We start from the raw sequence: 12,865 nt of genomic DNA on the forward strand, positions 1-12,865 counted from the left end.
AACATGAACATGAAGTGAAAGTCTTTTTCTTTGTGACAATTAGTAGCATTGAATTGTATTTATCATCTAACTTGAAGGTTAGATGATAAATACTGAATAATAATCATTTTTCTTATAATTATTAATAAGTTATTAGCTGCGGCTCAACTCACCTCTCCAGTTGTCTCACGCATGCTTTCAACGGTCTCTTCCATTTTTGCTCTTGTCTTCTTCAGAGCTGAAGCAAACCAGACGTGGGTGTGTGGTGAATGGGAGGGAGCGGGGGAGGGGGGCCTGCAAGTCTCTCAGAGGAACAGGAAGTGCTGAGCAGCAAAGGGAGGAGCTGAAGTCTCCGGTTTCATTTTCAACAGCACAAGATAAAGTTGAGAGAAGAACTTTCCAGCGAAGGTAAAGCTCTTTTTACTTGTTGAGTTGCTCCGTTTCTCTACACGGCTTTCAGTCGCTGCTTCGTCTACGGGTTCAAAGTGTTGAGCCACGACTCAGAGGTCTGAGGACAAGAATTCATTCGCTGAACAGATCACTCCCATCTCCAAGAAATGAGGACGAGATCCCTCTAAAGCCGAGTTATTCCAAGGGGTCACATTTACTGCACTGCCCCCCTGAGGTAAATATGAAGAAAGAAGTGTTTTTTCTTTATCATCGTCCCCACCTTTATCTCCTCAAAGCGGGACAACTGTAACTCCGGCTTCACTGGCAAGAACATCCAGAACCTTTTCTAGATTAATGCTACAACACGACATAAAGGAGTTCACATTCAACAAACACATTGATGAGGCTGTAAAATGAAACTTTCTTTACGTTAACTTGTAAAAAACTGTCATTTGTGTGTGATGTGAGCTCAGCTCGATACGGAGCTGGATGCTGAGACAAGTGAACTTTGAGAGATGAACCAATGAAAACAGCTCACAGTGAGCTTTGTACATATCCATTTGCTTTCAGCTATGCTGTTTTCCATTTCCTCTCTTTGCAGTTGGACATGGAGATCGCCAAGGAGATCCTGGAAGTTGCCTGCAAGATCTACTCCCTGGTGGGGAATGTGAAGGCCAATAAAAAGCGCTGCCAGCGCGTTTGTCAGCGCGTCGAAGCCCTGGACGAGCTGGTGAGGTCCATCAAACGAGAACAAACCAGCATCGATGTGGAAAGGGCCCTGAAGGAACTCTCCGGAACCCTGAACACGGCCCTGGATCTCATCAAGAGGCACACTGAGGCCAGCTGGGTGAAGCGCCTGCTGAAGGCCGGCAGCCTCGAGGACGAGTTCAACTGTGTGAACGAACGCCTCAACGACGCCTCCCAGGTCCTGTCTGGAGCTCAGGACCAGGAGCAGAACAACAAGCAGCGCCAGGTGTTCGACCTGGTCTCCAGAATGAAGGAGGACATGGAGGACACGAAGGAGGACGAAGCCGAGTTGAAGAAACGTGAGTCCAAACTGACAAAGACGTTTGGCCCTTTATTTATTATTAAGCCTGGATTTGATCTTTCCATCTTTGCCTTATTCTATGAATTCATGACTCAATTGGTGCGATGGTTAAAAACGCAAAAGTACGCCTAAAGCTGCCTTTCGAATGCGAGACCTTTTTGAAGGACTCAAGTCTCAAAGCAGTTGAGTGATGCAAGGATGTCTGATGGTTAGAAATACTGTGGACTGGTGATGCACCTAAATGTGGGTTTGTATCAGCTTGAACAACAGCTGAGGTTAACTGACAAGTGTTCAGGTACAAAGAGCCTGATTCAAAGATGGAGAGCGATTCCACTCATAGGCCGAACTGTGAGAGACGGCCACATGTGGGGTTCCAGTAGAGTGAGTTATTGTACATATTGAAACAGACCACCAATCGTGTCTCTGAAGCGATAGAACATGACCTCCCAGGTGGGATGAGAGCAGAGATGTTGCACAGGATGTTCTGTTGGCTTCGGTTCATCAGTATCTCCTCCTCAGAGCTCCTGGACTTCATGCAGGAGCAGCAGAGAGCCATGGAAACCCTCAAAGCCGACGTGGACAAAATACTTCAAAGCTGTGAGTACACCAAACCCACTCATCATCAGGAATCATTGGGTTTATTGCACATAGTCAGCAACATGGGGAGCATCTACTGTATGAAACTTGTGTTTTCACAGTGACGAAGCCCAACATCACGGATCAACACATCCGGATGATCCAACCTCACGAGCTGCAATACGACGATGTCAAAAAGCCCTTCCTGAGCACAGAGAACACGGAGGTGTACAAAGGAAAGTACAGCGGGTTTCCGGTGGCCATCAAGAGATACGTCGACCCGCTGAACACCAGCGTGAGGTGAGATGTGAATCCAGGGGACTCCTCAGACAGCCTTACTGGTTTGATATGGTCATATGTTCATCCTCAACGTTGTCTCCAGCGCGCTGAAAAAGGTCTTCGACAAGGAGGTGGAAACCATGCGGCGCTTTGAGTCGCCCAACATCTTGCGAATGTTTGGCATCTGTGTTCAGGAGTCCGGTAAATGCAGAGCATCGCAGGGTATCGGGCCACATCGGACCTTCTTCAACACTAAAGTGCTTTTATCACGTCGTCTCAGGCACCAACCCCCGGTTCCTCATCATCATGGAGTACTGTGAGAAGGGAAGTCTGCGCGAGGTCCTGGACTCGGAGGGGGCCGCTCTGTCCTGGCCCACCAAGGCTCGGATGAGTCTGGACGCAGCGCGAGGGCTCTACCGGTCAGTCATCATTGTGGGGGGGGGTATGAAGTGCTTCAAACCGGCAGCATCATGTCCCTAAACTCTCTTTTCTCTCAGACTGCACCAGACTGAGGAGAAATCAAAGGTTCACGGATGCCTCAACAGCAGCAAGTTCCTGGTGGCTGAAGGCTACACGGTCAAGGTGCTGAAGCCAGTGCATGCTGGGATGGCCGTGGGGGGGGGGGGGGGGGGGGGGTTGAAGGAAGTCTTGATGGGTTGTTGTGGTTGTTTTTAGCTGGGGGGCTTCGAGCTGTCGAAGACAGAGACGTCCCTGAGGAAGACGACGAGGAAGGAAAGCATCAGTTCGCTGTGCTACTCGTCTCCAGAGATGCTCAACGACATCAACCTCAACTTCAGCAAAGAGTCCGAGATCTACAGGTCTACACCTACTTTATGGTTGCCGTAGTGACGGCCAGAAAAACGACGTAATCACTTGCCGACGCCTCGTCGTGATCCTCAGAATACTTGACAGAATACTTCTTTCTTTTATAATAAAAGTAGACTTCTTTATTAAAGGAGTTTGTATAAGAGTAAAAAAATAATGCGTGAGTATGGGATAGGGCTGTTTATGGCTTTTTAAACCTTCAGGCTTTATTAAGGCTTCCAGAGTTGTTACTAACAACTTCATTAAACTCTTTATTAATGTTATACGAATTATTAAGCGTTCAAACATAAGAAAAGGAGAAGTTAGAGTGGAGCTGGAACAGAATGAATGTTCTTGCTGACTCAGAGATGTTTGTCTTTCAGCTTTGGAATCGTCTTGTGGGAAGTTGCTAGTGGCAAGAGACCCTTTGTTGGTGCGTACTCTTTATTTAACAAAGTCTTCAACGTCAACACCATACAGCCTGCACTCACACATCTATTAATATGTTACATATCAGATGAGCCAACTTGATTTTCTGCTGACATTCATTCAGATTCATTCGCATTGAGCAAAGTGCAGCAGCACCTGATACGAATGTCGTTGGTTCTGCAGGGACTTTTTTACATTACATGTCATTTAGCTGACGCTTTCACCCGAAGCCACTTACAACTGCCTTCTAGTTCTGTTCTTAATGCTCTCTCGCCCTTTTTGTCAGGTTGTGTAAACAAGGACATCTCTAACAAAGTGTGCAAGGAGCAATTCAAAGAGGAGCTCCCCAAAGATTGTCCCCCAGCACTCGCTGGTCTGATCGACGACTGCCGAGCCTACGAGGCCTTCCACAGGCCGACCGCTGGAGGTAACGCTTTAGTGCTGATCCTCTACTAGACCAGTAGCTAACTTTAATGTGGGAAAAGAAACGCACACAAAACGCGCATTAATGAATAAGTAGAATGTTCTTTGTAACTCTGTGTTTGTCCTCTGCAGCTCTGGTGGATAAACTGCCCGGCGTGGTGGCCCAGATAGATCAGCCCTGAGCCTTCTGGTCATGGACATCCTCAGAAGAACAAGAACATCCACACGGAAAATGTACACTGAAAGCCACACTTCTCTATTCCGCTTCTCTTGGCTGAGCATCCCATAACGTTCAAACCTTGCTTTGTGTTTTCAGCAAATGCTGTTTTTCTAACGATGGTTGTTGGGGGGCCACAGCTTCTGCTGAGGTTTTGAAAAGTTACTTCAGGGAAACATAGATGATACAGTATCTTCTATCAGGGGTCCAGAGTCCAGGTCCTTCAGAAATATAAATGCTCCCATAGACGTCTATGAGGAAATGACTCTACTTCTCTCTTGATTTATTCCCTCAGTAAACATTGTAAACATGAGTTTATGGTCTCAGTCTCTAGTTGTAAGTCTTCAATACATCATGATGTTAATTTGATAATTTTCCCTCATTTGATCAAGAATCAGTCATAAAGCCTCTTGTGAATCAATGTTGTCTTTTTCATTTATTTCTTGCAAGGTAAAAGAAATCTGCAGCAGCTCCTCACGGCGAGCTGAGGCAAACCTCTTCTCCACGTGAGAGAGCATCACACGCGGGTTCATACGTTCACAGACGTGACACCTCGGTTTTGTTATGGTAAAGAAACGGGAATGTAGTTACAATACTTGTCTGAGGAGCGGCCTGTGGACACCTGTGGACACCTGTGGAGACCTGTGGAGACCCAGGGTCCTTCGTCTCACGGTCGAGGACCGGAGACATTCACGTGCTCTGCTCTGCAGAGACACATCCGATGGAAGGGGACAGGTGTTCAGAGTCTCTGCTCCCACACACCCGGTGCTGTGGAACTTTCACACCATCATGATCAGCTTTAGACATTTAATCTAATAAAACATGTATTAGGCATCGTTATGTTTTGCCATAGGTCCTGTTCAGTGATCCTTCCATGACCACAAATCCTCTCTTCGTTTGATTCAACACGGCTGCTGTGAAATATCCTGAATTAAACCAGTAAAAAAATGTTGACCAATGATCCAACTAATTAATGTTAGTTTGATGGCAGAAGGACCTCTGATGCATCGTCTGCTGATGGAGACCATAACCAGGATAAGAAGATAGGGAAACGTGACGTTGATTTGAGCAACGTGAACCTCTCATGTGTGTGACGTGTTCCACATTGCCTCTTCAAACCGTTCCTAATGGTCGAGGATGCGATTCATCTGCTCAACACAAGCTCTTCGGCGGTGACGTCACGGCAGGATGGGGCGGGGCAGAGCGGGCTGTGGCGCCGGGAGATTCGATCCCTGACCGCGGGGTCCTCACCGCATCTCCTCTCCTGCAAAGTAACCCCGCTAACCCCTTTAACGGTTCACCATAGGACCCGTTTGATTCGTGTCTTTGCCCCGGGGCCATGTTGTTACTCTTCGGGCTCCTCTGGAGTGGGATCGGTAGCCGGTAACCCGTCTCTTCCATGCAGGTAACAAGGGGCTTCTCACGGCGCTGCTACTGCTGCTTCAGCCCGAGGATCGTTAGCTAAACAGCTAGCCAACGACAACACGCTAGCGAGCTACAGCACTCGTTACCACCCGTTTTAGTTTTCACATTTTAAGTAAAACCAACAGGAAGGATATATGTTTTTATTTTAATGAATGTATATTTCGAGGTATCAAACAGCAACAACATCAAGTGCACAAATGGTAGCTTAGCTTAAGCGTCCGTGGTTACCAGGGGATGAGAACGGAGGATTGGATTATTGTCATTACATTACTCTTATTTATTTTTTCTCATAACGCTGCTTACAAAACGGAATAAAAACAGCATCGTTTAGATTAGAAAGCAACTCAATAAGCTGCTATCGGCTTCTGTTTTTACGCGGAGGCCCCGTAGTCCTCGGTCTCCAGTTCGCCGCTCAGCCGCAAAAGGCATCACATTCTCCCGGTACTATTCCGGTCAGAAGGCGAATGAGCCGGCAGTTGACCGCCACAAGCTTCCGTATGTCGCGGGGCCGTACACCATTTGGTTAGCTGCTAGTTAGCACGACTTACTGGTTGGGAAGCTTGGTTTTCGTGCAGCTAGTTGGATCACAGGTTCCCTCCACTTAATCAAAAGGACTGAAACCACTCCATGAAAGTAAAGTGTCATTTAAATCTTACATCAATAAAGTATTATGCAAGTATTAACTTTGCATCGAGATGCTCTTTGTCACTGTCTGACTGTTGGATACATGATGTTTCTTGATTAACATTCACACTTCATTAAGCAGGTGGAAGAAGCTCTATCAGGAGTCATGTGTTCATCTCTTTGGAGTCTTTATACTTAGAAGTTACAATCGACACAAGTGCTTCAGCTCCCGACCCGTGTTCCCCCCTGACGTGCAGATGGAGGCCATGGAGGTGGACTCCCCAGGGGAGGTGCAGGCAGGAGGAGGCCCAAGGCAGCGCGCAGTTAATGCGGCATCGGACGCCGACGCGCCGCACGTCATCTCGGACTCCGGCAGCAGCAGCACCGAGGTGGATGATGACGAGGAAGGGGGGCGGCAGACGGCGGCGCCCCCCCGGCTTCCTGCCACCTGGGCCTTCAGTCAGCGAGCGGCGAGCAGCTCGGCGGCCCCGTCGACAGCGCGGCGCATACGGAGGAGACTCAGGTACCCCGAGATTCATTTGTTGTCATAATGATACACAGGGATGAACAAAGATGGTGGACACGGAAATGAGCTGTGAATGAGTTTTTAAAATTTGCATCTTAAGGAGTGTAAAGAACTGCAAAAAAAGGCACACAGACACAAAACATGAGGCACGTATCGGTCCGGTCCAATCAGAGTCCTGCTCTCGGTCGTGATGGTGGTTCTGGACCACGATGGATCCAGGTCTCTGAAGACCTCGGCTTTGCCAGGTGCATGCTGGGTCGCTGAGAAGCCTGTGGCTTTGGGTCCGGCTGGTTAGTCGCTCATGCATGGTCCGAAAGGTGTGATACCATTCTGAATATGTGAAGAGGCGTTGAACGTGTGTGCTGCTGCAGGCAGGGCCTCAGGGTGCACTACCCCAGCCAGACCGCCGCGTCCTCCCGCGGCTTCCCGGACTTCCTGCTGCGGGCGCCAGCCGCCGGCGCGGCCGAGCCGGAGTCCGGCAGCACCACCGAGCTCAGCGAGTCCGAAGGCGAGGAGGGCGGACCTGGTGGAGGCCTGCCCGCTGCGCCGGGGGCCATCGACCCGCCGCCCGCCGCCGGTCCTGCTGTCAGCGCCGCCGTCCAACCGCCCCGGCTGCAGGAAGTCGCTCCGACCGGTGAGTCTGACCGCCGCCCGCGTTGTGTCGAGTACTGGGTCACTCTGTTCCCTCTAAGAGCCCGGCTCTCTGTGTGCAGACTCCAGGTCAGCTGCAGGTGGCCACGGGACAGAAGCTTCAAACCAGAACGTCCAGGTGACCATCGCACCTCTCAGCACCCGTCTCTCCTGAAGCAGTTCTAGATGTAGACCCTAGAGTAGTCTCCCGCCCTCATAATGCCCCTATGCAATGGTACGGGACCACACATCATGCTTATTCTACTAATGAGCTGACAGCAGCAGTCTGTGTAGTGACCAGCAGGGGGCGACTCCTCTGCTCCCATAAAAGTGACTCTACTTCTCTTGATTTATTCCCTCAGTAAACATTGTAAACATCAAGCAGTGGATGGTTTAGGGCGGGGCTACACACTGATTGACAGGTCTCTATATGGCATCTCTATGTCCTCCTCAGTCCAGATAGGGTCGCTTCCTGTTAACTGGTAGCAAACTAAACCTCACAGCCCCCCCCCCCCCCCTCCCCCCTTGCAGGCGGTTCCCTCACAGGTCACCCAGACTTCGGAGGAAGGCGACGTCTGCTCCATCTGCTTCGAGGCGTGGACCACGGCGGGCGAGCACCGGCTGTCCGCCCTGCACTGCGGTCACCTCTTCGGCTCCACCTGCATCCAGCGCTGGTTGGTGGCTCAGGGTTCGTCCGCCAAATGCCCACAGGTCAGTGACCCCCCCCCCCCCCCCCCCAGCCCACTCACCCACAAACACACACACTCTGCTGTCCTCTGGCGGCTCATCTGCATTTGTCCTGTTTCCTCTTTAGTGCAACAAGAAGGCGAAGCGTTCGGACATCGTGCTGCTCTACGCTTCCAAGCTGAGGGCGCTCGACAACTCTGAGCAGGAGACCTTGAAGAGGTGAGCGACCCGGACGCTACGTGGTTTAATGAACTCTGCATCGGCTCCTTGTTACCGGTGACGTGTCCCAGGACACTTAGATGTTGTTTTTTGTCTCCAGGGAATAACTGAAGAATGCTGTTTTGTGTGTGTGTGTGTGTGTGTGTGTGTGTGTGTGTGTGTGTGTGTGTGTGTGTGTGTGTGTGTGTGTGTGTGTGTGTGTGTGTGTGTGTGTGTGTGCAGGTCTCTGGAGCAGGAGCAGTCTCTGCGGAGGAAGGCTGAACTGGAATCAGCGGAGTACAAACTGAAGCTGCAGGTCGTCAACAATAAATACGGACAAGCACAACAAGAGCTGCAGGTACGGAGGACGAGTGTCTTTCAGTTTGTAATTAGAGAGAAGTTTAATAATCCTGTGCTGATAAATGTCCTTTAAAGACGATACATCCCTGAATTTAAACTTGATATACTAATAGTTAAACCGCTGGACTGTCGTGTAGTGGATTTCATTGGAAAGGCCTGGTGTCCTGTCTGTAGGAGCTCAGGTCTCTGATGGCCGGCCGCAGCTCGCTCTCCTCCGGCTCCTCGGGCCCCGGCTGCAGGGCGTCCCAGTACGGCTTCTCCAAGGCGGTGCTGGTGTCCCAGACCGGAGGCTCCAGGGTCCTGTCCTACTGCGGAGCGCTGGGCTGCCTGCTGGCCTCGCAGCCGTCGCCGCACGCCACCCTGGTACCAGGTGAGGAGACGCCTTCCTTCTACTTGGCTTTCACTTCAACTGATTCTCTGTCGGAGTCTAAAATACATCCCGTGCTGTAGTCATTTGTTCTCCCTCGTCAGGTTGTGGCGTGAAGAAGGTGAGCGTGGCCAACATGAAGACGAGTCAGTACGTCCCCATCCACGCCAAACAGATCCGAGGTCTGTGCTTCAACCGGCAGAACGACAGCCTGCTGCTGTCGGCCGCTCTGGACAACACCCTCAAGCTGACCAGGTACCCCGATGATGTCATCACCCTGTAGGCACTGGCCTCCATGGTGTCAATATTCAGTGACATCGTTGTTGAGAGGAGAGTGAGTGACGTTAGCAGCTAACCGCTAACAGCAGTGACCAACTTGAATAAACCCAGATGTTTTGACATCATTATTACTGTACATTACAGAGGAATTAAGCTCTAAGCACATCGTAATACATCAAACGTACTTGTGTGTGTCTGCCCTCAGTCTGCTGACCAACACGGTGGTCCAGACCTACAACGCCGGGAAGCCCGTGTGGAGCTGCTGCTGGTGTCTGGACAACAGCAACTACGTGTACGCGGGTCTGAGCAGCGGCTCCGTGTTGGTGTACGACACCCGAGACACCAGCACGCACGTGCAGGAGCTGCAGCCGCTGCGCTCCAAGTACGCGCGCAGACACGCACGCACGCACACACACATGCATATATACACACACGCGCACACACACACCATATGAACTCAAATGAAAGCATCTAACGATGTTAGCGGTGCTTCTACCGGTGCATTCTTTGTTCTTCTGATAAACGTAGCCCCTCCCCTTGCTCTGATTGGCCGACCCCCTCATTTGTCGGCTTTGTTTGCACGTCGTCTTGAACTGTTGAGCACTTAAAGGCTGATAGCATCCCGCCTTCTTTGCGTCCCCCCCCCCAGGTGTCCCGTGGCGTCGCTGTGCTACGTCCCGCGGGCGACGTCCAGCGCGTTCCCCTGCGGCGGGCTGATCGCCGGCTCCCTGGAGGCCGCCTGCTTCTGGGAGCAGGTCAACGAGGCCACGTACCGGCCGCACGCGCTGCCGCTGGAGACCACGGGCTGCACCGACATCCAGGTGGAGACGGAGAGCCGCCACTGCCTGGTCACCTACAGGCCAGGTGAGAGGCGCCGCCATGCTCGCTGCGCGTCCTGACCCTCCTCCCAGGTCAAAGGTTAAAGTGTGTCCCCCCCCCCCCCACCCCGCAGGGCGCTCCCACCCGACCCTGCGCTGCGTCCTGATGGCGCTGACCCGGACCCCCCAGCAGGACTCCGCCCAGCTGCCCAGCTGCTCCTACTCGCCCGTCCAGACGTTCGGCGCCGGCTCGTCCTGCAAACTGCTCACCAAGAACGCCGTGTTCAAGAGCCCCCAAGGGGGCGGGACCCTGGTCGCCGCCGGCGACGAGGCGTCCAACTCCACCATGGTGGGTCCTGTTTGTGTGGCCCGGGGGGGCTGCATGGTACTAATGGAAGTACTGATGCAAGGGATGCATTTAGAGCGTCCTTTGGATTAGTCATTAATATAGTGTGTGTGTGTGTGTGTGTGTGTGTGTGTGTGTGTGTGTGTGTGTGTGTGTGTGTGTGTGTGTGTGTGTGTGTGTGTGTGTGTGTGTGTGTGTGTGTGTGTGTGTGTGTGTGTGTGTGTGTGTGTGTGTGTGTGTGTGTGTGTGTGTGTTTTCTATTGAAATGTATTGAGTTCATTTTATTTCCTTTTCTAAAGGGGACCAAAGCTTATTTTTTTTAAGTCAAGAATTTCATTTTAGTTTTCTTTTTTGATTTGTCTCGTAAAGTAATGGATTAAGTTGTCATTTTTATTCAAAATACATTTAAATATGCCCCCCCCCCCAGGTGTGGGACGCGGCCAGCGGCTCTTTGCTCCAGAAGCTCCCGGCCGACCTGCCGGTGTTGGACATCAGCCCGTTCTCTGTGAACGGCGAGCACTTCCTGGCCTCGCTGACGGAGAAGATGCTGAAGCTCTACAGGTGGGAGTGAAGGAGGACGACGCCGATAGAGACGCACACACACACGCACACACACACAGAGTCGATGCGGGAGGAAACAAACATTTCGTCTCGTCCGGCGACCTTTGACCTGCACAGAAAGTTGGACGCGGCCTGGATTGCGTTCACACAGGTCAAAGGTCAAACTGTGTGTTTGGATCTTCATCTCGGCCGTCGTGAAGCGCTGAGACGTTTTAACTCGACTGCACATCTTCGTTTGGTACTGACTGAAGATCCTGCGTCACAGGGGAGCCGCTCGTTTTCTTCTAGAACGAAGCGTGAAAAATGCGCAACATTTTTCATCATCCTCTTTCTTCTGGATGGACCTTCTGGTCTAAAGAATGAAGATCTTCAGTCACATCAGAAGACGACAAAACGTCGGCAGGTATTTAAACCAAAGTCACTGGTTTGCTTTGTGCGTTTAAACAACTTAAACAACATAAAAGGACGCTAACGATGAAATGCCAAATCAGCCTCCTGGTGTCATTGAAGCAAAGGTTTGTTCTAATGAAACCAGTCAAGATGGAAATAGATGCGATAGACTTTCAAACTATGAGAAGTTGCTGCTATTGAAAGTCAATAAAACGAATCCTTCGAGTGCAGCGAAAAACTCACTAAACAATAAACAAAGAGAAAATCTTTCACTTTGCACAAAAACAAGTGAAGCTACTTTGAAGATTTTATCCAAGAAAACCTTTTTCCCAGCTGTCACCTTCCTTTTCTCACCTGTTTTTTCTCTCAGGGTTTCTGTTTATTCCTTTTTTATTTCTTTTTAATTATATACAAAGACACTTTGGGATGAACTCCCCACCAACACTCGCTTTGACCGACTGTCTAAAGGAAGTTGGAAATGTCGGCCGTTTGCGAAGTTTCGCACGCCGCTACGAGCGGGACCCGGTGAGGTTTAGAAGGTCAAAGGTCAATGAGGTAAAACATTCAACTCATCTGGTGGATTCATTTTGATTTGAATTCAGATTAAAGTTTCTCTGAGTTATTCAAACATTCTTCTGTTACATCAAGCTTGTCGTGTTTTCTTCACGGTTCATTGAAAGACTTTAAACTCTGAACCGAACATTAAGTGCCAAACGACTGCGGTTTGCTCTACAGTTTCACTTTCTAAAGGAAGTTGTATATATGTATATTTGCTACCAGTTCTTTGTGTACGAAATTAATAAAGATTATGGGTTATTTTTAATGAAAGTATTCAGAGTCAAGTCTTTAGTGTTGGAAAAGTACTTTTTGATAAGATGAGGCGAAATGTTCAAAGGTTTGATGCCATATTATGGCCAATGTTTTGGGAAATAAAGAATTGAGTTCAAAAGCTCTATTTTAAAATAATTTCATTTTAAGGGACAGTGAAGGACTTGGACCTCTGGTGGTGAGTTAGACTGCATCCTTCATTCATGGCTTCTGAAGAAACAACAATCCCATGGAAAAAGTCAACCTTCATATTATCCACACTAGTTTTAAAACGTCCCAGCGTCAATGAATCCATTTCATCTTTAGTAGAACTATTGTTTCAGAAGCGTGCAGCCGACCTATGGTGCCTTCAGGGACCGTGTAAAAAAACCACTTTGTCCTTTGTGGGCCTCCGTAGCAACATGGTGGACTTGAGCCGTGAAAGACTCATTTCTAATTAAAGAACAGATCGTTATAATGTACATTTATCCTACTCATTTAACATATAGTCATATTTTTGTTGGTGTAACTTGTTTAAACCCTTTGAAGTATGTTGTGCCGTTTCATTTAAGTCTTTAAAAGCTAAAACTGGAGTAGCATTGTAAAGAGTATTTTTGAATGTATCCGTAGTATTTTAATGAGGATTTTAGTGGTGCTACACTTGTTTTTATGACATTAAAGAAACCCTGCGACTAAATGAAT

General features: G+C 49.6%; 2 protein-coding genes across 3 annotated transcripts; both read left to right on the forward strand.

Moving 5' to 3' along the window:
- The first annotated feature begins 315 nt into the window (after positions 1–315).
- On the forward strand, positions 316–4,566 carry LOC119196612 (mixed lineage kinase domain-like protein). 2 transcript variants are annotated; one of them, XM_037452431.2, is made up of 11 exons: positions 316–387; positions 971–1,415; positions 1,937–2,014; positions 2,116–2,293; positions 2,376–2,473; positions 2,553–2,691; positions 2,770–2,854; positions 2,948–3,090; positions 3,460–3,509; positions 3,792–3,932; positions 4,061–4,566. In XM_037452431.2, the coding sequence occupies exons 2-11, from the start codon at positions 977–979 to the stop codon at positions 4,108–4,110; spliced, it is 1,401 nt and encodes a 466-aa protein (XP_037308328.2). In that variant the 5' UTR covers positions 316–387; positions 971–976; the 3' UTR covers positions 4,111–4,566. The 2 variants fall into 2 exon arrangements, with proteins under 2 accessions (XP_037308328.2, XP_037308327.2); XM_037452430.2 differs by having other exon boundaries at positions 341–604.
- Positions 4,567–5,293: 727 nt separating this feature from the next.
- On the forward strand, positions 5,294–12,184 carry rfwd3 (ring finger and WD repeat domain 3). Its single transcript, XM_037452420.2, has 13 exons — positions 5,294–5,550; positions 6,452–6,717; positions 7,092–7,354; positions 7,434–7,489; positions 7,882–8,061; positions 8,165–8,256; positions 8,479–8,593; positions 8,770–8,965; positions 9,067–9,217; positions 9,447–9,623; positions 9,891–10,105; positions 10,194–10,408; positions 10,833–12,184. Exons 1-13 carry the CDS (start codon positions 5,545–5,547, stop codon positions 10,974–10,976), a joined length of 2,076 nt encoding a protein of 691 aa, XP_037308317.2. The 5' UTR covers positions 5,294–5,544; the 3' UTR covers positions 10,977–12,184.
- Positions 12,185–12,865: the final 681 nt, after the last annotated feature.

This window comes from Pungitius pungitius, chromosome 6, assembly GCF_949316345.1.
Source record: "Pungitius pungitius chromosome 6, fPunPun2.1, whole genome shotgun sequence".
Classification (NCBI taxonomy): domain Eukaryota; kingdom Metazoa; phylum Chordata; class Actinopteri; order Perciformes; family Gasterosteidae; genus Pungitius; species Pungitius pungitius.

What these genes read in the sequence shown, in the direction of transcription:
- LOC119196612 (XM_037452431.2), top strand. Translation starts at nt 977, where the DNA reads ATGGAGATCGCCAAGGAGATCCTGGAAGTTGCCTGCAAGATCTACTCC. An exon ending in CGAAGCCGAGTTGAAGAAAC is followed by an intron (nt 1,416 to 1,936) that starts GTGAGTCCAAAC and finishes TCTCCTCCTCAG; the next exon opens with AGCTCCTGGACTTCATGCAG. An exon ending in CATCTGTGTTCAGGAGTCCG is followed by an intron (nt 2,474 to 2,552) that starts GTAAATGCAGAG and finishes ACGTCGTCTCAG; the next exon opens with GCACCAACCCCCGGTTCCTC.
- rfwd3 (XM_037452420.2), top strand. An exon ending in CGTCCGCCAAATGCCCACAG is followed by an intron (nt 8,062 to 8,164) that starts GTCAGTGACCCC and finishes TTTCCTCTTTAG; the next exon opens with TGCAACAAGAAGGCGAAGCG. An exon ending in CTGCAGCCGCTGCGCTCCAA is followed by an intron (nt 9,624 to 9,890) that starts GTACGCGCGCAG and finishes CCCCCCCCCCAG; the next exon opens with GTGTCCCGTGGCGTCGCTGT.